The following is a 25066-nucleotide window of genomic DNA, read 5'->3' as shown; positions in this document are numbered from 1 at the left end:
GGAGCCAATTGCTGTATGGGGAGCTGAGCACTGGTCAGTGAGTGGTGAGCAACTGCACTGTGCATCACTTGTCTGTCTTGAGTTTAATCCCTCCCTTTCTTTCTCCTCTTCATTACTATTATTACTATTATTATTGTTGTTGTCATCATTATCATTAGTATTATTAGCATATTTTTGTTTGGTTTGATGACTAAACTGTTCTTATCACAACCCACAAATTTTACTTTTTGTTATTCAGATTCTCCTCTCCACCCTGAAGGCAGAAGAGTGAGTGAGCAGCTGTCTGCTATTCAGTTGCTAGCCAGGGTTAGACTGTGACTCTGTTTTGACACAAAGCTCCAAGAGACCACTATGGCAATCTAATCTGACCTTGTATACAACAAAGTACAAAAAAACTTCCTCTAATTAATTCTGCAGCAAGCCTAGGACTTATAAATGGCTTGTAAAAAAAAAAAAAAAAAAAAAAAAAAAAAAAAAAAAAAAAAAAAAAAAGAGCCTCTTGCATCCACTCTGTCTTCACAAACATTTCTCTCCTCCAATGAAACATATCTTTTAACATACATCAGCACTGTCATGAGCCCTTTCAGCGTACAATAGGGACTCAAAAATACCCAAAAGTTCCTCTTCAGAAGAAGGTGAGCAATATACTTCTCTCTAGCACTCTCAGGTTCCAACTAACATTGGCCCACAGGCTTCCATGTTGGAGTCAGAGTGTTTTAACTGATTGCACTAAACAGAGTAACTCCATGCCTTCTGTACTTTTATCTCCTCTACCCTATGCAAACAGAATGGTATCAAGGGCACCCTGCCAATGTACATTTCCTAACATGAGCCGAGATAAGGGCTTCTCCAGTTACCTAGATCAGTTAAGTCATGTGCCACTTTGAATGTGCATTTAGGGAAGAAATTGTTAAGGAGTATTTAGATCACAAATCCTTCCCATCAGAGGCATCTGGTATTAGAATTATGGGCATCTGCCATTTAATGTTGGTTCTAAAAATAGAAACAGCTTATCCTTAATAAGTATTTAGTGTACTGCATATGACTTGGCCAAGAGATTAAATTTCAGAGCTGTTTATACAATCTCATTTGGATTTTTTTAAAAATTCAGTGCTCCATATATAAGATGGCATATCTTATATAAATTCAGAAAACATGTTTTTATCTTACCAACTAATAAGAACATTCATTATCAACTTAGAACAGTGACTGCATCTCTAAAGCAAAGGTACCATGGTGATAGAAGAACTCCAATTGCAAAGAGCTTGGACCTAGAAAGTGTCTATTATGGGGTGTTTTGTGAGGCAGAGTACCTTTCCTGGATACGGGGAAAACATGGGGTTGTTCCAAGTGAAGAGTTTTAACACCACATCCACACAGCCTCCTTAAGTAGAGCATAGATTGAAAAGTGATGGGCACACCTTAGGCCTGAATTCCACAGATGGAATTGCAGTAATGCTGGAAGATAACAGAAGCACTGTGACAGCACAGAAACCTCATACCTCTTTGTACAAAATGGGAATATAGCAGAAAACTTCTCAGCCTATAAAAGAGTTGGCATTATTTTGCCCAAATATCATTCCACCAATATAAAACACCCGGGGAGTAAGCCAACCAAAATTTTCCACCATTTTAGTGCAAAGTAGAAAATGTACCAAAAGATAAACAACAATGAATAATCTGCATTATAGAGAGCGCTGCAGCACTCTTTAAAGTGTATTCAGCAGGATGGGTACCAGGAACAGTTCTGTCAGCTGGAGCAGACACAAATGAGCTCCACAAGACAAAGATAATCATGAGATATTCTGCAAGAGAATATTAACTAATCAAATAGACAATAAATTAATGTTTGCCTTCTTTAAGAGAAGATCGATTATTCGAGTTATCTACAGAATAGTTTCATTTTATAAGAAAATAACTGGTCACAGCTTTTCCTATCATCTTGGAATATTTCAGATATAATGTATATTTAGAGAGAGTGTAGGAGGTCTGTTACTCCAACACACTTGAAAACAGCTTAATATTTTAGAAAGAGAAGGTTCTATACAAAAAAATCTTCTGTTATGACAGAGGACAAACAATTATTATGGAGCCCTGGGTGACTTTTCCTTGTGTTAACCAGGAACTGGTGAGGAAACAGTTGGTAAAAAAAGCTGTTATTAATCTTCCACCGTTTTTTGCTGATGGAAACCTGTTGGCTGGAAAAAAACTTTGGCTGGAGCACCTCACTTCAAGTAGACAAGACCATTACACATTTATTCAAGCATCAAATTTGCAGGGTACAGATGTTTAACCAGTCACTTCCTCCACTCTCATGAATAACCTGAGAAAGCAAGCTGTTAAACATAGTTTGTTTGAGAAAATGTTAAGCAGGAAAGAAAGTAATCAAATTCGTACTAATTCACAGTTATGTGGCGACACACATAGACACAGAAAATCTGCAAAAGTAACTAAAGTTAGCCTCTTTGTGGCTGCAGACACTTTTACTTTTTAAAAATGTGATCTGTTTCCCAGTTCTGCAAATGCACACAAGGAGAGAATATAGCCCTGATGAAAAGCTACTTCCAAGAGTTTCAGAGTATATTATTTTTGTGTCTATTTAGAAGGACCCCACTCATATACTAAAAAACTCATACAGAGTTTACCTAATTGGAATATGGAAAGACAGAGCAAGATAAAAAAGGCAGGAAAATTAAGCACTGGGAAGAAGGATAACAGAACCAACAAGAGCATTATGTTTTGGATGTTAAGATGCACCAAAATACCAGTGGTGTTATGGGCTTTACGTTTCATGGGAAGGTGATGAGATGACAAAAAGTTTAGCCACTTAACACTACACAAAACCTTTTCAATAGCATCACAAAAATTTGAGTTCTAAGTTACCTCTGGGCCTGCTCATTAAATCATCCAATTAGAAAGCATTTTATCCCCTTGCCTTCTGGTGAAATGCAGGCAAGTTTGCTGAAGAACTGTTTCCAAGCTTGCAAAACAATACCATCAGTCCTCCAGCAATAAAACCCACACCTCATAGCTGTGGAACACTGGAAGAACATGGGAACCACTATACACTAAACTACAGTTCAAAGCAGCTAGTATGGAGCTATGTTTTGGATTTGTGATGATAATGTTGATAACACAGGGAGGTTTTATTCATTGCTAAGCAGCACAGATACATCAAGACCTTTACCGCTTCTCCCCTCAGCCCACCTACAAGTGTGCTGGGAGTGTATAAGAAATTGGGAGGGCACAGGGCCAGGACAGCTGATCCAAGGGAGAGCCTAGGCCATACAGCATCATGCTCAGCATATAAAGCTGAGGAAAAGGAGCAGGAGATATTCAGAGTGATGGCACTTGTCTTCTCAAGTCACCACTGTGCACGATGAAGCCCTGCTTTCCTGGGAATGGCTGAATACCTGCCTGCCCATGGGAAGTGGCGAATAAATTACTTGGTTTACTTCGCTTGTGCACACAGCTTTTGCTCTCCCTGTTAAACTGTCTTTTTATCAACCCACTAGCTTTCTCAGTTTTACCCTTTTGATTCTCTCCCTAAACCAATAAGGGAGAAGAGAGAGTGAACAGCTGTGTGGGGCTTAGGTGCCAGCTCAGAATAAAGAACAACAGTCCTTTTTATAAAAATCAATGATAAAACTATCACCTGGATAATCTTCCTGCTGTGTGTTTAAATGACTTGAAAAGTACTCTGTGTCCTTGGAATAAATTGACTCAAGTACAAGAGTACAAAATGCAAGATAAGAAGAGAGATCAATACAGTAATGTGCAGGTAGGTAGGCCAGCCAATAGATACTTATCACTGGTAAAGCAGGTAGTTAAATATAAATACAATGCAGCCTAAGATGAGAACACTGATAAATTAGAATGATATCAACCACTAGTTTAACATCAGTTAGTACACCTGCAAGAAAGTCATCAAACAACAAATGCTTCCATAAGCATAGCAACATTAATGAAACTCATTATCAACAAAATTGGATTTATATCCAATAAACAAAGCAAAACTTAATTAAAATTTCTTTTAAAACTCAATTTTAAAATACTAGTTTAGTTATAATGTGTATCATCTACTTTATAAAACACAGACTATTAGCATTTAGAAAAAACAGGAAGAGATTTTATTATAGTTAGGCAGTTAGATAGATGATGGACCCTCCATGGGGAAACCACATGGAGGTTCAAACCACAAAAACAACAACAAAAAATTCGCCTCTCCTTGAATATAGCAATTATTTCAGAAGGAAACTAAGGAACCTCCAAATTCATACCTCTAGCTGTTGTATACACCAGCATAAAGGCCTGTATTCTTCAACTAGAAAACCTTGCCAAGTGTTTTGCTTCTAAGCCAAACATTCTGCAGTGCAAGAGGAGGTATAAAACCAGATCATGCTGAAAGTCAGCTCAGCAGCATGGTAAAGTGTATCTGTTAGTTGTTGTGTCAAAGACAAATCACACAGTTTGCCTTAATTGAACTACAGGAAGGTTCTAAAAATACATAGCCATGTAGTCCTACTAATGAATGGATCCGCCTCACCATTTTGGCAACATAAATGCTCAGCAACAGTCTGTCTCCTGCTAAGACTTAGAGAACCAGTGTTGATACTAAAGCAACAGCAAAAAACCCAAACAAAACACAAAAAATAACCAACAACAACAACAACAACAACAAAAAAAAAAAAAAAAAAAAAAAAAAAAAAAAAAAAAAACACAAACTGAAAAACACCTCTCCGCTTCCCTACAAAGAAACCCACCTTCAGATGACTTCATGGAATACAAGAATAGTTTAGATTGGAAGGGACATTTAAAGGTCACCTAACTTACTCTGACCTATGCAATGTAATTCATATCTGTCAAACTTCAGATAGTCATGGGTATGCAGTAAGAAAAATGTTTTATTATATTCAACTAACTGCAGTTCAGAACATTCCCTAAAAGTATAGGGTATTTTTTGTTGGTTTTAAAATTTCTGTTAGTTTTAAAATTTGACTACTCAATCAGGATCTTGTGGCTTATGCTGCCACTATTAATTTTATTTTATTCTGCAGCTGGGATACTAAAAGAGTAGATCTCTTTCAAAAGCGTACGCTAGCCTGTGCATTAAGTAATCAGTCACCAACAGAATTACAGGAAAACTTGTTTCAGTATTACAGGTAGTATTCCAGCATTTCCAAGTTAATGATGATCCAGGATTGAAATGGTGAGTGCAAGTGATCATACAGAAACACATGCGACAGAATGCAAGCTTGAAACTTAAGAGCCTCCTCAAACAGGACAACAGTCAAGATCTTAACAGCAACTGAAAAAAAATAATAACAATATCTTTGATCGATCAAATCAGAGTAATAAAAGCCAGTGTACTTTTGGCAATTTATTTCCTTACATATCCAAAATGTAAGGAAATAAATGTCCAATAAATAATAAACAATAATAAATGTCCATGTTCCAAACATGTCTTTCTCCAAGCACATTAATTCCATGTAACAAAATGAGATGATAATATAACCCAGTATTTTTTTATGTTGTTTATCATGAATTCATTCAATTAGTGCTTGCAAAAATCTGATCTTTTTTAAGACACTTGCACTGACAAGAGTATATATTTCAAAGCAAAATCACAAGTGTACAGCTTAGTTTTCAATCACTCAACCAATTCCTTAAAATAAAAACATTTGAAAAATGTACTAAAGCAATAGAAACAATTTCAAAACTTCGTGCAACCTTAGAACATCATTGTAAAACTGGAATTCAAAGTATTTCAAAAGTGAAAGAAAATAAACACACCTCCTTTGAGAGAGTATGGTAGAAGTTAGTAATGAAATAACATATAGAACATTTTCCTCACTTTTTTGTGTATTAAAAAAGTCTCATTTCTTTCAAAGAGGCTCCAAAAAAGGCAAAATTCAGAAACCACAAATTCCATTTAAGGAACAGTAAATGGAAATATATCTGGGACACTACTGGAGCGCTTTTAAGCTGTTAGATCCAACAGTACCCTGCAGGAAAAAATCAATTTGTCAGGCTGCGAGATAAAAGGCATTTTCTCTTGCCATATTAGTGAAGCACTGACAATCAAAGACACTGTTCATCTGCAATGTCTGGTGAGCACTTCAAGATAGGAAAAAGTATGAACAGCCAAAACTGAAACAGGGCCTTGTAGACTATTATTAAAATAAGCTCAGAGATTTTCTCACTTAAAAAGTAACAAACAGAAGTCACTGGCTGCAGTGGTTAAGACGACATGGTTCCAATAAAGCTTCTATAAATATCACTTGCAATTGTTGGCTGATTTACTGAGTTACAGTTTTCACAGCAATATTGATTGATTAATATTAAAAGAAAATACACATTTTTGTACTCCCACAATGGAAATGGAATTCTTAGCCTTTCTTAAAAATAGTCAGTGATGACAGAGTGCACTTGGAAACAAGAAAAGTTATATGCAAATAAACTGCCTTTCATGTATATAAAATTCAAGAGCATCAACACTGTCAGCTGAGATGCTTCAATTATTCTAGGCATCAAGAACTGATTTTCAGGGTCTCTGATTAGTACTGTAAATGTCATTAATCCAAGAGGATGTTCAAATTATATCAAAAATCAGTCTGCTCCTGCTTTTTATTTATTTTATTTATAATAAGGTCTTTCTCCTGCATTTATTTAAGATAATTGCAAAGTTCAAACTGCTGCTAAATAAGGCATCAGACTTAAGTGGAAACAGGGGTAATAATTGCTTGTTTGTTAAAGGTCATGGTTTGTAATAGGGCCTCTTAGATTACACTCACCGAGAAACTAAGTCTGCACAAGTGACTATTTTTGGATAACAGCTATGGATTTGACCTGTTATATTTACCTCTGTTTTACTGGTAATGTGTAAATGGTGTGTTCTGGTCCACAGACTGTAGACTGAAATCCAAGACTGTAGACACAGATCCAAGATTTAGAAGATAAACCCCGTGGTTCTCTCATTACTTTAGAAAAGTCAAAAAATTTAGAAGCTTTAAAGGCCACTGTATTTACAACTAGATTAATTTGTCTTTTTTTGTGAAAACAGTTAAAGGGGACTTTTGGTAACATACCAACAAAATTAACAGTGAGCAATTACCAAAAGCTATACCTACATGTATCAGTAAATACACAGATTTTCTTTTGGATCATTGTTTTTGTGCAGTAAACAATTCAGTCACCCTAATACAAGGGGATGATGCAGATGTCCTATTACTTACGTTAAAGAAGCTTGACTGTTGTTAAAGAAATGTAGGGGTCTTTTTACAGAAACCCCCCAAAAGTTCAAGCAGCAGATGATAGAGATTTTTGCTGGTACTGGTATAGGTTGACACCTGGGTTCCAGGCCAAAAACACAAATCATATATTTTAAATTCCTGGTGAAGAAGTGCAGACTTAGTAGCTGGGTAAATCAAGACCTATATAGTAAGACTCAGATATAAAACAGAACTTGGGAAGCAACAAATAAAGAGCAAGCAATATGATCATGTTAGCAAACAAAACAAGAAATGCAAGCAGATCCAAGAGCTATGAGGAAGAAATATTTAACAACAATGTTATACTCTATCAGGATAGAGATCCTTCACCATCCTTCATAGAAGACAACTTGGTATTATTGACCCTAGGGCCCTAAAGAGCCTAACATCAGAGAAAGAAATGGATACAAAACAGCTCATGTTTGAGTTTTAGTGCTATAACGTTTTAAAATTTACTTTAATAGGATAGTTAGGGATAAAGACTTGAGAGTCTATGTAAAATATTATAATGAGACAAATAAAAACTCTGATTAGGATGCTAATACTCTAATTAGACTAAGAAATAAATCTTGCCTCAGTAAAAAAGCTGCATTTCCTTAGTCCACACCAACTATGTATGTGGTGTTTAATCTGGTCCTTTACTCAGGGAATGTGGTTTAAATTTCAGTGCAACTACATCATACAAATTAAAGGATTTATTAGATTTCTATACTGAACTGAAGCACTGCAAATGGAACCAAAGTTGCAAAAACGTCCAATGGCTCATAAGTTTTTGTGATCGCAGAAGGAAAATCCTCGTTAGTCTCAAACTGTAATTTGTCATGTATGTCTCTCAGACACTGCACTAAACCAAACATAGCATCAGACTCAAAATCATGCAGTGTCTAGGACCATGACTCAACCTCAGTAGCACATAGCAACATTCTAAAAAAAAATTTAAAGGGAGATTGATTTTACTGTTTTTGATCATAAGTTGCCAATTATAATCAAAAAACCCTCTCAGCTTCTAAGAGGTAAAGGTGTTTTTGACAAACATATTGGTTTAGCATCATGAAATTTAAAAGTGACATAGTAAAGTGTATTTAATGCTATAAGTTTATAAAAAATAAAGAAACTGGACACTAATCCAAAGTGAGGAAAATCTTTTATATCATTGGCAAAGCTAATCATTCCAGAGCACAGCTTAGGCAAAACTAGAATACTCAACATGGGTACACATGCACACACAGTTTGGGGAATTGCAAACTGCTGGCAATGGCACAGCAGTCAATAATACCTTAGTGAAAACAAGCAAACAAAAATACACCACCAAAAAACCACAAACCAACCACGAGCAAAAGAAACAAACAAGCCACTTGATTTGCAGGTATAATCATGTTTCATGGGAATACTGTGTATGAAGCTGCATAGGTTCATTCAAATCATCCCTATCCATATTAGACTCACTCTTTCCATACAAATGTAGACTGAAAGCCTGCTTCAGCATCATGAATGCTAGGATATACTACTGAAAGGTACAATTAAAGTAGATGTTACAAAAATTAGGCCTTGAAGTAATAGAGCAAGGATCAATGTTCCTTGAATCACATTCTCCACGACACCTATTTAGTGTTCTAACTAGCTTTAAATTCCTGAAAAGCAAAATCTCACAAACATGGATCCACACATCAGTTACAGATACCCTCTGAGTTTTTAGTGGCATGAATTTTAAAAACAAACAAACAAACCCCAAACACAAACCTCTCCCCTCCAAAAAAAAAAAAACACACACACACACACAAAAAAAACCAAACAAAAAAAAACAACAAATAAACAAAAACAAAAAAACCACCACCACAAAACAGCACCCCGTGTGTTTGGCTTCCATAGAAACACAGGCACTTGAACACAGCACTTACAGGCATTACAGAGTAAGATTAGGATGCAGTGGTTATAAAGCACAAAATGCCATTCTGTCAATAAAGGTCAGCACTTCCATCATTCTTGCTTCCTTCAGCACATGAGTTTCCCCTAGACAATTTACAGGAAATGGAAGGGAAAATAACCAAATCATTGGAAAATTTGTTAAATATGCCATCTGGTCTTCACAGATGGGCCTGTACTGCAGGTCATGTACATCTCCTTTCCTCTGTCATCACTTACTGAAGAATTAGAAGCAGGTAAAGGAATAGAAGCAATGACTCTAGACAATATATTATCAGCACACCACATGGAGATTTTACCACTGTGTCTCCACTTACACTCTACTGGGAGACAGGTTTCATCAGCCTGGAAAACTTTGTTTAACTCAAAAGGGAAAAAATCACTTCAAAGTTTTGATCTGTAATGAATCACAGAGATATTGTGAAAAACGACTGGAAAAATGTGTGTCAGAAAAATAAGGAAATAATGGTTATTGCAAAACTGCTATCACTACACTATACAATGTTCAAAAACAAAAAATTAATCTTATCAGTGTGCCTTCAATAATTCCCTGAATTATCTCCAAATTGAAAATGGGAAAGAGAGGCAGAGAATAACCAGCGTTTTTCCAGAAATTAAGAACAACAATTATTCATATCCATGTTTCTACTACCCAAATTTTAAACTAACTCCTTGCTCTTAGGCAAACAGCATTCTGGTAGCATTACAAGAATTCTGCAGCCATGAGGAGTTTATGGTTTTTAAAGCACTGCAAAAGTCAAGATTTTCTCTTGTTCCAATCTTCCTTCTTAGGGAAGTGGAAAGGCATCACTTACTTTTAAGATAAATGCTGTTTCACATGTCATTTAAAATAATACCTTTTATCTGTATCCAAAGTTAAGCACAAAGCGACTATATGCCTTTCAGCTCACTTGATATGGAATGGTTTATTCAAAACCACTCAGCAGCATAACCCAGACAACTTCTCACACTTTCAGTCTCCCCCTGCTTAATCACTTTCAGCCCTATAGGGAGGCAATCAGCTGAGATCTGATATTAGCACAGTGATGTAACAGGGCACTGATCACAAGTCATCCTAGCCTTGGCAGAGAGTACAGATACTGTTGAATTTTAGTATACCATGCTCTCTGCCACTGTTTTGCCACCGTGTCCTAATGCAGATTATGTCCTCAAGACTATCCCTCTCCAGGAAAAAGATTCTATTCTGGCTAATGACTATTATGTCCTTTATTCTCACTTGTCAGATAACATTCACTGCATGAGTAGCTCACATTACAATTGATATATCAATTGTAAAAAGTTATTTTTACAGAAGGACCAAGTCATTCAAAAGTCAATAAATTTATTTTCTTTGAAGGGAAAATGGAAAACTTTTTTTTAAAATGTTTCAGCTAATTCATTTTACAGCCTAGCTGACTTCAGCAGAAAACAAGAAAAGATGGAATTGACTCCTCTAGTATACTATCAGCAGAGCACCAGCATGTAACTTCTGTAGTAGCACTTCAACACAGAAAGCTTGGAGTACTACTTTGTAAGGAATTAACCTTAATAACTTTAGTGAGTACAGCAGTTACTCTGCACTTTGGGCCACATAAATAAGGCAAAATTGCACCTTTATTTCAACAAAGTAAATAGGAAAGGCCCTAGCTTTAAAAAAAAAAAAAAAAAAAAAAAAAAGGAGGCACGTTTACCCTCAACTGCATCTACTACAGGTTTGAGACATTTAAAGATATTCCCAGGATAAGTAACAATGCATTTCTAGAAAACATTCTGAAGTCTAAGTGGCTAATAGATAGGCACAGAAACAGTCCATCTTGTCCACTAATCAAGACAGCTTGGAAAAATAATAGGACAAAAATGTATCAATGCAAGAAACCATATGGCTATAACTTCAACTGATGCTAATGTATTCATATCAGCCATGGCCTACTCAGCTAAAATCCATTTACCGTGCCTATGTAGCTTATGTGCAAAGGTCAGAAAGGTGGGATATGGGAGAAAAGTGAGAACATACAGAAACATATTTCTTACTAAGACCTGTCAAGATAAAAAAATAAAACAAATTACATTTGGATCAAATCATGTGAATGACTGAATTCGTAGCAAATTTCAGTTCTATTTTGGTGATCCTCAAATAATGTTTTGAAGGTGATACAAAGACCATTCCAAGCACTGTGGGAAAAATTAAAATCACCTAGTCCCAGCCTTTGTTGACTGGTCTCCCCAAATCACTTTGACATCTTTCACTTAATATTTAGATTGAAAATCTTATGCACAAAAATTATCCTTTCAATTTGCCAACAGAATGCTAAGCCCAGCAGGCTCTCATGTGTAACACAAGTGCAGACAATTAACAGTAGTATTTAGACCAACTGATAAACACATGGTGACAGTGAAGACTTCCCACCCTGGAAACCACAGAACATGGATCACTGAATTAAAACAACTGTCAAAACACTTGATCAACAACTTTACTGGGGTAGAGGCACCAACATCAACACCTAGCATGGAAGACCTCATTACGAGACCAGCATTCATTGCTTCCTCAAGAGAATCCCTCTCAGCATCCCTGTGGGATGTCTGTTCCCTACCCAGGAGGAAGAGCACCACCTAGTGAAGCTCCAGCACCGCACCTGCAGAATTCTGGTGGTCTCAGTCATCCCTGATTGTCTTGCCATATTCACCAGCCAGAGAAACCGGTGATATAGCTCACATAAATAGTGTATTGCAAGTGACAGAATGATGCCATGTTCATATATTTCTCTCCATGCCTCACACTCAGAATTTTGTCCTTGAACGTAATCCATATCCTTTAATACTGCCAAAAGTGACCAAGAATAAACCCCATATAACAATCCTAAGAAATAAACTATATTTCACAGAACACAAAGGTAGAGATCCTGTTTGAAGGGGAAGGAAGAATTATAAATCTTCAATACATTTAAAATTAAATTTATACATATATTATATAAAGATGGCAAGCGAAAGCCCTGAGCTTTGCTTTGCACAACAGCACATCTTATTTTCTGTAATTTATAGTTGAGAGTTCCTACGCATTGGAATACACAACTAGAAACGATTGTCAAAGTCCAGTATCTTGGAATCAAAGTTCACCCTCAATTTCTGGAGCAAAACAAATGTAAAGCAAAAGCATCCTAGAGACAACAAGTGTTGGCTATGGCTTGCATCACCAGCTGTGTACCACAGTGTCTTAAAAGGCTGATAGCATGACAGCCACAGATACATCACAGATAAATACAAATACAGCTACATAAACAGAACATTTCCACAGTTCTTTTTTCTGATTGTACCTCAAAACTAGATACAAACACTACCCTCAATATAAGAACAGGATAGTGTGTTCAGTAAACGGCTGAATATGAACATCAACATCCAAAAATAATGCTAAAGAAGTGGAGATGATGGCAGAGAGCAAGATCAGAACTAATTTTTTCCATTCCAAACAAACTTAAGTGCTTCAGGGCACAATTGTCTATAGAGCAGTACATTGGTTAAACTCTGGAAAAGATTTTCCTGTAGCAGAAGTACTATTCTTGCAGTATAGATTTTAAAGAAATGAGCACAGAGAAAACACTGTATTGGTTTTTCACAATCTAAACAAACAAAAGATATTTCTTCTCACTTTTGGAAACCAAACCAATGCATTAACTTCAAATTTAACTAACATTTACTGGGCATTAGTATGGCTCCTGTACTGTGATGGACACTGATAACGCCCTCCAGATCACAGGAGACAGAATCTAAATAATTCAGGCGGGTCGTGTGATGACTCCACCAAGTCACAGACATGATTTATGAAAGAGTACTAAAAACCTTTAGCTCCTAGTGACTTGAATGAGAATTTTGGTTGCTTAGTAACTCTTAAAGAAACTGAGACATTTGAAAACCAATAATGCTGTGAGCAGCTGTTTGGAACTCTTGTTTATAGTATTCTGGTTGTCTAAAACTGCATACTTATAACCGTAGTACTTTACCATCCAATGTAGTAATTTGATGAACTTAAGGTACTCCGCATGAAGTAAACAGATCTTTAAGAATTTCACTAAGACTTGTTTAATTATACCACAGACCACCTATTTTGCAGATGACACAGCTAAAATAAACTACTCATGACATAGAGAAACTTCAGTATAGCCCTATACAATAGCATTTATTATTCATACATTAAGTTTTGCATTTACTACTAGGAAGCCAACCTGTTTCACAATTTTGAACTTATGCCTGCAGCACTAAATATGATAGTATCAGGAGGTTTGCAATACAGCCACAAAGTGTTCTGTATTTTCTCCTCCATACAGACAGAAGTATACAACACAAAGAATTCTTACTGTAAGACACCTGACTCCAGTTTTTGTAATTTTGAGGGTTATTAAACTTTGTCATTCTTTTTGATATTGATTCTACATCAAATGCAATTGTATGGTTCCTGCTGATATCAAGAGATGCCATGAATCTAGCTCTGAGGGCAGAATCTAGCTCAAAGATGATTAATTGCAGTTTCTAGTTCAGAGAAGTGTAGGTGTTAAGAAGCACTAATACATCTTTTCAAATGGCATTCAGTAAACTTATTATTCATTCTGATATAAAAAGAAATCAAAAACTGTAGTTTTCCATCAGAATTAAGGTGCTTTTAAACAGCTAACTGAAATATTTCAGTGCAATTCATTTTCATAACATGGAAGACAATGTACAATACTGTTACATCACATACATGAGATTTTTAAAAACTGTTATATATTTAAATACAAATACTATATATTTTTAATGCAAGCACTTGGTCATCTCTATTCAATTATGAATCAATAATCAATAGTCTTAGGTCAGCAGGACTCCGCATGGCTGGAAAGATATGCACATACATGTACACATGTACATTCATATTACACAATCATCTTCATCAAGTTACATGAAAAAAAAAAAATTCCTTTGATGTTACAGGTAGCAGTTTTCACTTTCAGCTAAATAATCCTTTTACATCCAAACTGCATTGTGAAGAGATCCTCTGTGTTTGCTAGCTCTTTTTCTGTGGCACAATCTCCCTAGAACTTCACACTCCATTAGTCAACAGGATTCAGCCCAGGTCAGAAAAAGAAAGCAAACACAGCCCCAGCAGAAGTGACACAGAAGAACTAATACAGCTTCAAAATTCCCATTTTACCCAGTTTTGGTAAAAACAGTAACATGAATGCCGGGAGAATGATCATTTCACTGTGACAGATAAATTTCCATCCAGATGGTTCTTGGTGCTTATTTGGCTCTTGATTGAGGTTTTGCAGATTCAAACCAGCACATGTTTGATATGAATACTACGTGATAAATTCTTAGAGCCTTCCCCAAAAGGATTTCTTGTTTGAATGACGCCATAGATCTAATAGGCTTCAGTTTCATTTAACAGCTATGGAGATGTCCTCAACTGAGTAGAAATAGTAGAATTATAAAACTCTTGAGAAATAGGCCTCTTCATTTGAAAAAACATGGATAAAATACACATTAGTCTCATCTTTCCAGTTTCTAACCATCAGCAATAAACTTTCAGGCAGCAGCATATTTGAGAGAATAACAGTAAGGTGGCAATAACAGTGAGAGAAAGCAAAAGGGATGTCACTGGTTTTTTTGATACCCTTGACCACCTTCCCAGAAAAGGCAGCTTCTCTGAAACTAAGCCCATAAAACTGTCTTCTCAAAGACACACTGAGCATTACAAATTGAGAAAGATGCACAGCAGCATCTGAAAAAGGAAGCTTTCAAACACAGATAAATATACACAAGCACAAAACAAGCCCCAAATTTTAGGAGGCTAAACAGTCCAGATGGCATGGTCCCATTCATGTCAGTTAAGAATTCTGGATGTTATCTAGTAAAAGCTTCCCCTGACAGTTGCAAAAAATTTGAGGTGTTCCTATACCTGTTCCTACAGCTCTATTTCTTGGCCAACCTGTTCTCCTGCACTATCCCAGGCTGTTCTCACATGCCAGATGAAATTGCAGTTCCCAACTCTGCTTCTCAGACAGTTCAGCTCCAATGTCCCCCGTGGCTTCCCTGCCAGCCTCATTCCCACTGTATGTACTCCAGTTACTCTTGTAACCAACATATACTTTAATAACTAGCACAACCTCTTTTACCTTCACCTTTTAGTTGTAGCTGGTGGCAATCTTGCCAAAAATCAAAATTTTCAGCTGACCCCTTCACCATGGGAAATTGCATATGTACTTTTTCATCAATGCATTGTTATCTCAGTTGAAGGCATTTCTCTGAAGTGGTCCATCTCTACCAGTACTAAGCCCACCCTCAAAGTTTAAGACCCCTTCCTTTATACATTTTGGTAAGGTTCATATTAATACCAACAAAATCCAGACTTTTCTTGCCCTATTACTGCAATCTGTTTCCATAAAAAAAGGGAAGAAAAAAGGCAGAGCAGGAATAACGGACACCATTCCAGGTAGTATTTTTCAGCTTTTCCTCCGCTCTGCCCTATCACTGTCGCATCTCTCTTTATCCATCTGCAACACAGAGAGTGATTCTATGTATCTCTTTCACAAAAAGCTTTATATTTTAGAGTCATAGTTGAAAACTGGCTATTGTTCACATTCTCTATTACTATATCCTGCACTGTTTACCTTTCCAAAACCGTGTGAGAAAAGTTTTAAAGCATGTTAGAACAAAACAATGGAAACAGTAGAATACATTCACTTTTTTTTCCCTAGGCTGGGCCTGGGATTTTTTTTTTTTTTTTAATAGCAAGTGGCAATCAAGACCAAAAAGTCAAAATTCTCAGTTGACCATTTTATTGTGGAAATTAAGCCAAATTTCTTCTCTTTTAGCAGCTTTTACAAACTGATTTGAAGAAGTTGGTGAAGTTACTCCAATACTAGAAGTTTCAATTGGCTTGAGATTCCTGAATTGGGAAAACAGCATATTTTAAAACTCATATTTACATGGAAGTATTTTATTGCATTTACCAGTATAGTTCATATCAGCTTTGGTGGGGACCTGTCAAATATTACAATATAGAGATTACTATAAAAATTCCTGCAGTCCACAAAGAATGTTTTAAGTCTAAACTGAAAGAAAACAAAACTCCAAAACAAACAATTTCTGCCTCGACATTGCACGTCACTCTCAATAGCATCATTGTTTCCATAGCTACAAATGTAGACTGCTTCAAAGGAAAGAAGCAGAGAAGCTGAAAATGACAATGCACAATCAAAACAGGCAGATACATTTTTCAGATGGCACATGTGGGATGGAGAAAGGAATTAACATGGTGCCACAGAATGCTGTGGAGTTTTTGCATTTGACAGTAATGCCAGTGATGCAAGCACATCAAGCTCAGAACAGTAAGCAGCAGTAAACCTCTCACTCCAGTATCACTTGATGTATTTCTACACCTAGTGGAAGAAAGAGGAGAACAGAAAGGATGGAAAATACCAGCAGAAATCACCAAAACAGGGCAAGTGCCACTCTCACTGATCTAGCCACCTGCCAACTCAGACACATCTTTTTCAATCAAGTTTCCTTGGAATTTTCTGTTATTCTATATAGTTGTGAAGACAAGCAAATCCTTTATACTGCTTTTATCACAAAAGATGACAATTTAGATACATGCTACACCTAGTACTAACTATGACCATTCCAGGAGAGAATACAGCAAAGTGAATCTGCACAGAGGATAGATACAAAACATGATGGTGAGAGCATATAGAAAAAACAAAAGGTACTCCACAGCATCTAGCAACTATTCTGTCCATCTCTATTAAGTTCCTGCTCCCTAAATTTCTCTGTGCAAAAGCTTACTTCACTATCAGCCAGTTACTCCAGGACAACAACTTCCTCATAACTCATTGGATAGGAAGGTAAATTGATTTCTTCCTACAGCAGGAATTCCAAAGGTTCACAAATGTGGATTTTTCCCCAATAATTCTACAATGATGAGTGTTGGAATAACACCAAGACCATCAACCAGATTCACACCAGTGTCACTATTCTTCTTGGAAGAAGAAACAGCACAATCTAGAGATATAATATAATTTAATTTTTTTTAAATTTATAAATATACTAGGAAAAACCACATCGAAAAACCAGCCAAAAAAACCCCACACTACTTCTCTCTTACCTTAGAGCACCCTGAGTTCCCCAATGTAGTAACAAACAAGATGCCTTCATAGAATTTCATGGCATATTCAGAAATGTGTAGTATCAGAGTGACTCTTCCCTTCTCAAAGTGAGTGAGGACACTTAGAAAAATCCACCTAAAATGTCCTTCTTTAGTCTCACAGGCTCTAAGGAACACATTTATCCATTATACGATTTTCTTCCAAAAATCTTTTTAGGGAGCAGTTGATAAAGGCCACGTGAGGACACAGCTTTATCTGCAGTCTACACTGGAAGTCATCTCTGGTGCAAGCAGAGATGGAGAATGGTTATTAGAAGATGGTGCCACTGTTTCCTCAGATGTTGTCCCTGCATGGCTACTGCTCATTTACAACATGGGAAAGTATCATGCTTCGGAGGCAAGGTTTCTATGAAGAATATCAGATCATGATAAACTAAGCAGTGTGACATTACAAATACAGCCCTTGTTATACACAAGTACTGACATATATGACCTTCCGCCACTGTCACAGAAACAGAACAAACACCTCATTATCTTTATTAGAACACTGACAAGCCCACTGTCAGTAATTTTAATCAGACTTGGCAAAGGCCATTTTAATACTTGGGGGAGGAGGAAGGTAGAGAACCAAAACCTCAGTCACAAGAATATTACCTTTCAGACAAGGGTAATCTTATTTCTATAAAATAAAGCTATCAGCTCTAAAATGAAGCTAGTTCAGGTAGCAATATAATAATCATTAAGTTTGCAAATCAGAACTCCTAACAGTTGCAGCATATGTTTGATTGAAAAAGTAAGCAAAGCACAGACCAGAAAGATAAAGAAACCAGCAATAGATGTAAAATAGAAGTTCCTAACAGGAAACACTTATTCTTTTAATTGTGTGCACAGATTTAAAATTAATAATAATAAAAAAGGCAGGTCAAGCTCTGAAACTTAGAAAAACTTCACAGTACGGGCTTTCTACTACACTACTACATCTCAAGTTTTTTCTTTAAGACCTAGCTTGCAGCAGCAAGTTAGTGTTGCCAAAATATGAAATTTCTACATGAACGATTTGTGATGTTAAAGTACTGTGGATTTCAGTCTCTTATCTCTCTTTTAATTGCTGACTGGAATGGACTCTGTCAGAGAAGAAATGAAAGGAGGGGGTTTACATTTTTCATATTTGCCTCAGGCTACCAACAGAAAAATTCAGAACTTTTTCTAAGGTATGTCAGTGCCAATGATGTGTCACATGTCATTACTTTATAATTGGGCTGATAGACAAAAAGAATAATGCAGCTGACATTCTATTAAAATCAAAATTATTCCCCAAGGCATAAAAACACTGACACAAGCATCTTAAAAGGCAGAGTAAAAATTATATAGGGAACTATTTATCTGAGCTGCTGTCTTTTCCAGATTCAAATAAGTAATTCTTAGTTATGTGTGCACTGAATATTAAATTATCCTATACTGATCTTTTTTAAAGAATTCTTTTTCTAAAGCAAAAGTTAATCAAACCCTTGTTCAGCTAGAACTAAAAGCTATTATGAGAATATCAACACTCTACATTAATTGAGATTACAGTTTGATTATCAACTATACAATTCTACAAATAAGCAACTAAGAAAAAAAACAAACATTTTAAAAAATAGGAAACCAGCCTTTTTTGTCAAGAGTTTGAAACAAACCTTAAAAACCAGATTTAAAAATTCTATACAAGGACTCCATTTGTATAGAATTCTTTATAAAATGCTCCTGACAGAATCAGGATTTAGACAATACAGAGCTGTAACTCCATGCAGTCCAGAATATACTTAATTCAGTTTGTGTCTGGAAGTTAGACAGACTTGCAGAATTACCAGATTACAAAACTGTAGTTTATAGCTAAAATAACAGCCTTCGCAGCACAGCCAAATTTTAACTATTCATTAAATACGTAAGAGATGTCCCATCAATTCTTTGCAGGTACAGATATCAAAATTAGTGCTTTTCCACTTGTTGATGTTTAAACTACTGGAAGAAACCATTTCCACCTTTGTGCATGTCAGGAACATTATTCAAAACATAAGACTTGAAATTCAGTTTGGACTCAACCCAGCCAGTAGCACTTTTTTTTTTTTTTTTTTCCCTGAAAACTCTTAACACTTTCCCAGTTGGTCAAAAAAAGAGTCTTTTACGAAGCTGTCAGATCTAGTTCTTTGTTCATACAGTCCTTTCATTCCCAACACAATGGCAGATAGAGAGAGAAGTACTGAGTTTTCAAATGTATTACAAGGAATTCTATGATTTAGCTGTTCCTATTAAAGAATTATACAGTCTAAAGTGAAATCATTTCTACTTGACTATCCTCTTCTTATGTTCCAGACCCAGAAATTAGAATATTTGCTTACACCAATATCCTATTTCAAGAAAAGACAGACAACTTCTTAAAAAGTTATTTTGTTGTCTGTTCCTTGAGTACTGCCAAAGGAAGGGCTACTTAGTTTTCTCTCTGTACTCTAACACAGTGTGCATAATCTGAAATTATTTTTAATTCACTGCACTACAAAAATAAGTAGGCAAAAAAAAACCAAATATGGCAGGTAATGCTGCAGAAGGTCAGTATTTTTCAAAGCTTAATACTCAGAGCACCACTTGTTTAATGACAACAAGGAAAGGACCAGTGTTGCACTGAAGGACACAAATTCATACCATCCCTTTAGAGATGTATTGCAGAGAACAGAAGAGGTGTTTGATATCTTGATTTCCTGAGCATACACCTGAAGTAGTATGTCCTATTCCCCCTCCTCGTTTTCAAATCTTCCATGCATCACCAGGACTCTCATCACTTGCCTCAGCTGTTCTGGATGCTTCCCAGAGGCAACGACAAATTTTGGCATGAGGTCATACTAAATACCATAGGTCACAAATTTTACCAAACTCACCAAAGGAAGAGAGAAACAATTTCTCAGTGTTGTCCCTCTGCATACTAAATAAGCTGAGAAAAGACCTTTTTGCCAGCATTGAAGTAAATAGCAAATGTGGAAAGAGTCTGTTTAGAAAAATCAAAAACCTACAATGAACAATAAGACCTAGTATATTGCTTTTCATATGTGCAGCATATTTTCATGTGTGCAACTGCCTTTTGAAACCCACTTGTGGTGTTAATTGCAGGGTAACCCTGCATTTTTCTAGATGTGCATTCATAGAGGGATAACTGCAGTTAGGTTCATAAATTCATTCACTTATGTAAAAGGAGCCTAATTTCACAAAATAGCAGATACAACAAACTGAAACCAGCAACATATCTTAAAACAGGAAAAGAAAAAAAGCAGGCATCGGACTTCAATTTGAGACTATTTTTTTAATTTCTGGGAAAAAGAACACTTACCACAGTTTATGCTTCAGTTCACCTCAAAGACTAAACTGAGTATATATCAGATGCTTTCTATTACAGTTAACTTGTAAAGGGAAAAGTCAATGCCTCTAACAAAGTAAAGTATTGATTTTTTCCACCTGATAAAAACAACCACAAACAAGTTAAGAAGCACTGTGTTCTAAGATAAACAATCAGTTGCGTAATTACTTAGTTCAGTTTGCAACAGTAAAATTATTTTTCTCCATTATTATTAGAACTTGCTATTCTTTGATCATAAATGCAATTAAGGCTTTTAAAAAATGTATAAAGGCATCTGAAAATCTCCAAGTGTTTACTCTCACTTAAATTCAAGTATAACCCCTAAATAAGCCTCACTATTGAAGTTCAACACCTAGAAGTTTTGTGTATTGATGTTAAGATAACTACACTAGAAGTCTGCCCAGAGAAAAACTCTAAAGTGTGTGTTTTTGGGAGGTTTTTGATATGTGGCAATCACAGATAAGTGAGATCTTTAAACACTTTTCCCCCATATGAAATAATTTAATGGTTCCGACTTCTCTGCACAAGACAGAAATACCGTAGTGTACAGTTGATATTTAGCTTAAATACATACCAATTCATTTTACAAATAAACTTTAAAAGTGAACATTTGACCTCAAAATATGGTCCAGGCTTCGCACATCACCACCATCACACATCACATGTATCAATGCAGAAAGTGACTGAAATACATTGAGTATCTCAGATTGAAAAGCAGCTCCTTCTGAACAAGATGCAAAATTGACGAGTGCAGATTTTACCATTTCAAACAACAGATACAGTAATTTATCTATTCAAGAAATTGGAGAGAAGCAGCAAAAATAATGGCTTGACTTGCTAAGCAAAAGAGTCCAGGACTTCACCTTCCTCAGCTCCTGAAAAATACAAAGGCTTACCTTTCTGTACACCAGCATGTTTGGGGATTCATCAGCCACCCCATTGCTGCTTTGCCCATAATTGTTTCCTTGTGCCATGTCCCACAAATTTGATCCGCTTTTGGATGTTGCACTGTAAAAGGTAAGAGTGGTTTCAATACCTGGTCTCCTTGCCTCAGGTCTCCTTGCTTCCCTGATGATTAATGAACCTGACTTTCTACCAACATGTTATCAAAATCAGTCTATGCTCTTACTCCAACAGATATTTACATTGGAGCAAAGCTGCTAATTTGCCATTTACTGTCATTACTCTCCTTTGCCGGTAAATAATGGATGTGACGTGTTGATCTAATTTAGGCGTTAATGAATTGTCACTCGGAGCAGCTCCCTGACACACCGCTAACCACCACAGCGCACAGATGCCTCCTCACAACACGCTTCTTCCTCCCCGCCACGGGCTGCACCAAGGGACGCTCTGCACCTTCCAGGCCAGTTTTGGGAGGACTGAGTCGGCCCATGACGTGTATTCAGCAGTGCCCTCCACTCACAGCTCGGGTCGTAACAACTTTCACAACATTCAAGCGCACAAAAAGCAAACCAGACGCTTTGAACCTTCTTGTAATTCACCCGCACACCTGTGCTCGCACATACGCCGAGGCAGGGGAGCAGGTGACGAGGGAAAATGAAGAAACAAGCCAGAACACTGTTCAGGTTGCTTTCACCTACTTTCATGGCACTTTACCGCCAAACACCGGCTCCCTGCCAGCCCCGTCTCCTCCCCGCCCTCCCCCGGGTCACACGGGAGCTGCACTAAGCAAGAGCTCGGATCATGCCGTAGCTCCGGCTTTGCACGCAGGTGTAAGAATGTGCTCCATCTACAGACCACACCGGTGGATGCGGAGAGCCCGGAGAGCCGCCCGAGCCCTACTCCGAGCACGAACCTCCCGAGCCCTCCCCAGCCCCCGAGTCCCCTGGCGTTGGGGCTGGGCTGCCCCCGCACCGCCCGCCGGGGGTGCGCGGCTCAGGGCGGCCAAGGGCCGGGCGGACCGGCTCCCGCGGGCAGCCCGCCTTCTCCCGCGGGCAGCCCGGCGCGGCGCCCGCAGCTCCAGCACCGCGGACAGCGGCGGCGCCGCCCGGGGGCCCGGCGGGAGCGCGGCCTCGGCCCCGCGGCGGGAGGCTCGGGGCGGGGGCGCGGAGGGGCGCGGAGCCCGCCCGCTCGGTTACCTCCTGGGCCAAGGTCACTGCGCGCTGGCCGCGGCTCCTCGCCTGCTCCTGCTGCTCCTGGCGCGCCCCGCGCGGTGGGTGTCAGCCGGCAGCGGGCGGAGGGACGCGGCGATCGCTCATCACACACACGCACACACACGCACTGCGGGCGGAGGCGCCGCTGCCGCCGCCGAGGCTGCGGCTCTCCCGTGCTCTGCCGGAGCGGCGGCGGCTCAGCTCCCTCCCCGCAATGGAGCGGCCGTCACGTGGGGGACGGGCACGTCAAAGGTGCTGCCGCTGCTCCGCCACACAGCAGCAGCCTTCCTCCTCCTTCCTTCTCCTCCTCCTCCTCGGCGCTCTCGGCTACCTCACCGAAAACAGCGGCCAAGAAACTGCAGCAGATCTGGCAGGAGCCCCTGTAAATGAGATTAGGCATCACTGGAGGGCTGGGCAGGAAGAGAATGTGGGCTAATGGGATAGGGAAGGAAAGGAGGAGTTGTTGAGGAAACTGTGTCGCCTCCTTCATCTTTCTTTACCAACAGCAACAGGGAATCTGCCTCTTCCTCTGTCTTATGCTGGACGCCTCATGTATTTTCTTCAGTGAAAACTAAGGAGAGCCTGTGCTCTGTCGGCACTGCAGACTTCCCTGAGCAGTGGAACAGAGAGAGCAGAGAGTGAGTGAGTCTGTTTTAGGCAGGCAGGAAGAAACCCTGAGGACAACTCAAGACACCCTCGGGACTGTTTTGCTTATGTCCTAGGCAACTGCCTAATTTGTAAAGGCCTCACATTGGATACAATAAAGGAAAAAGATCAGGTCTGTCAGTCTTACTTCCCCATCACACGCAGGCAAGAATACTTTTGCAATACCTCTTTTGAAAGGGGGCTGAAATGCCCAGAACTCCACATCCACAAGAGCACAAGATACTTAAGTGTTTAAGCTTTGGTATATTTCCATTTAAAAGTGCCTTTTCTGGAAACAGTAGTTCGTATTACAAGAATGATCTCACAAAAGAATCCTCTACTGTGCACTGCACCTTTTGGAGTGGGTGCTGGAGTGGGAAATCATGCAATTCAAGCAGAGAGGTTTCCATGCATACTGGGTCAGCTTCACTCTTACTCATTCTACTTTTCTAATATCTCAGAGAGCCTCAAACCAACAAACTTCCTGCAAGAAGTTTGTCATTATTATCTACTGCAACTACTTTTAACTACTCTTCCAAACTTTGCAGATGCCTTGAGATACTTGAGCCCAAATAATTTAGTACTTTAGTGGTAAATTAGCTCAGTCAACAATAGGGAGTCACAGTGGACACCACAAAAAGAAGGAAAATGGACAGAACTGATCTGAACTTCTTGGAGAGCTGAGGAAAGGAAGACATAAGTTTGATAATGGCCCCATTATGAACACCAGAGTAAATAAAGAAAGACTATCTCCATCACAAATAGGAATGTTTTTCAGAGACAGAAGTTGTAAAAGGTGAAATGACATGAAAAGAGCCATCAACTAACTCTGTTCAGTGAGACACATTGGCAACAAAGAACAGGACCTCTGTAGCAGACAGACGTGTGTCTCAACTTTGATAGACGAGAATAATTTACCATGTCACAAAGAAAAGGAAATGTGAAAACAAATGGTGTAGAAAAGAGAGAACTCTTGAGTTTTGAGGTGGAAAAGAACAAGAGAAAGAATTCAACAGCACAAGCATAAAGTGAAGAAGTTATCAATGTTGAAAGCAGTTGGCAGAGGAATTCCTTAAACCAAAGATTAAACAGAGAACTAAGACCTGTTTCCCACTAAAATTTACTTGACATACAATAGAATCTTGGGGAGCCTAATAAAGTCAGATTCAAAATATTAATCTTCCAACAGATTCTATGATTCAGCCTAGTCCACTGTTGAGAAATGGGAACGAGAAATAAAGATTTCAGTCTATAATTTCCCTAGCTTTCACAGAGACATCCCAGACAAGCAGCACTGCAGTGTTCAGAGTTCAATGGTTTGACTTTTTAAGTCTGACAGGTGCACTAGAAGACAAGGGGAATGCCTCCCAAGATCTGCTAAGAACACAAGTGACACCCTTGTGGTCATATGGCATCAAAATAAAGTCAAAAAAAGATCTTATTTATCAGACTGGTGTTTAAACTTCTTTTGCAAAGTAAAAATATAATTCAAATATAATTTTACCCTTAAAGAGGGATAGGAGGAAAATACTTAAAAATAATGACAAGACAGTCTTTCCACTTGTTCTGCCATCCACTCAACATAGCAGTTGTG

At 38.1% G+C, this 25066-nt stretch overlaps 1 protein-coding gene across 7 annotated transcripts in view; it reads right to left on the bottom strand.

The window, feature by feature from the left end:
- Nucleotides 1–23203, bottom strand: part of RGS7 (regulator of G protein signaling 7) — a 228759-nt gene extending 205556 nt beyond the window's left edge. For 6 of the 7 annotated variants that reach the window (XM_066315661.1, XM_066315665.1, XM_066315662.1 and 3 more), the window contains exons 1-2: nucleotides 22813–23203; nucleotides 21610–21721 (exon numbers count right to left, since the gene is read on the bottom strand). In XM_066315661.1, the coding sequence (XP_066171758.1) occupies nucleotides 21610–21687 (78 nt within the window). In that variant the 5' untranslated portion in view covers nucleotides 21688–21721; nucleotides 22813–23203. Of the gene's footprint in view, nucleotides 1–21609; nucleotides 21722–22812 lie in introns of those variants that run through there. The other variant, XM_066315668.1, reaches the window with a different exon arrangement.
- Nucleotides 23204–25066: the final 1863 nt, after the last annotated feature.

The sequence above is a fragment of the Sylvia atricapilla genome, chromosome 3 (genome assembly GCF_009819655.1).
Source record: "Sylvia atricapilla isolate bSylAtr1 chromosome 3, bSylAtr1.pri, whole genome shotgun sequence".
Lineage (NCBI taxonomy): Eukaryota > Metazoa > Chordata > Aves > Passeriformes > Sylviidae > Sylvia > Sylvia atricapilla.
Note: the sequence above shows the minus strand (reverse complement) of the source record. Positions and strands in the feature narration are given on the sequence as shown.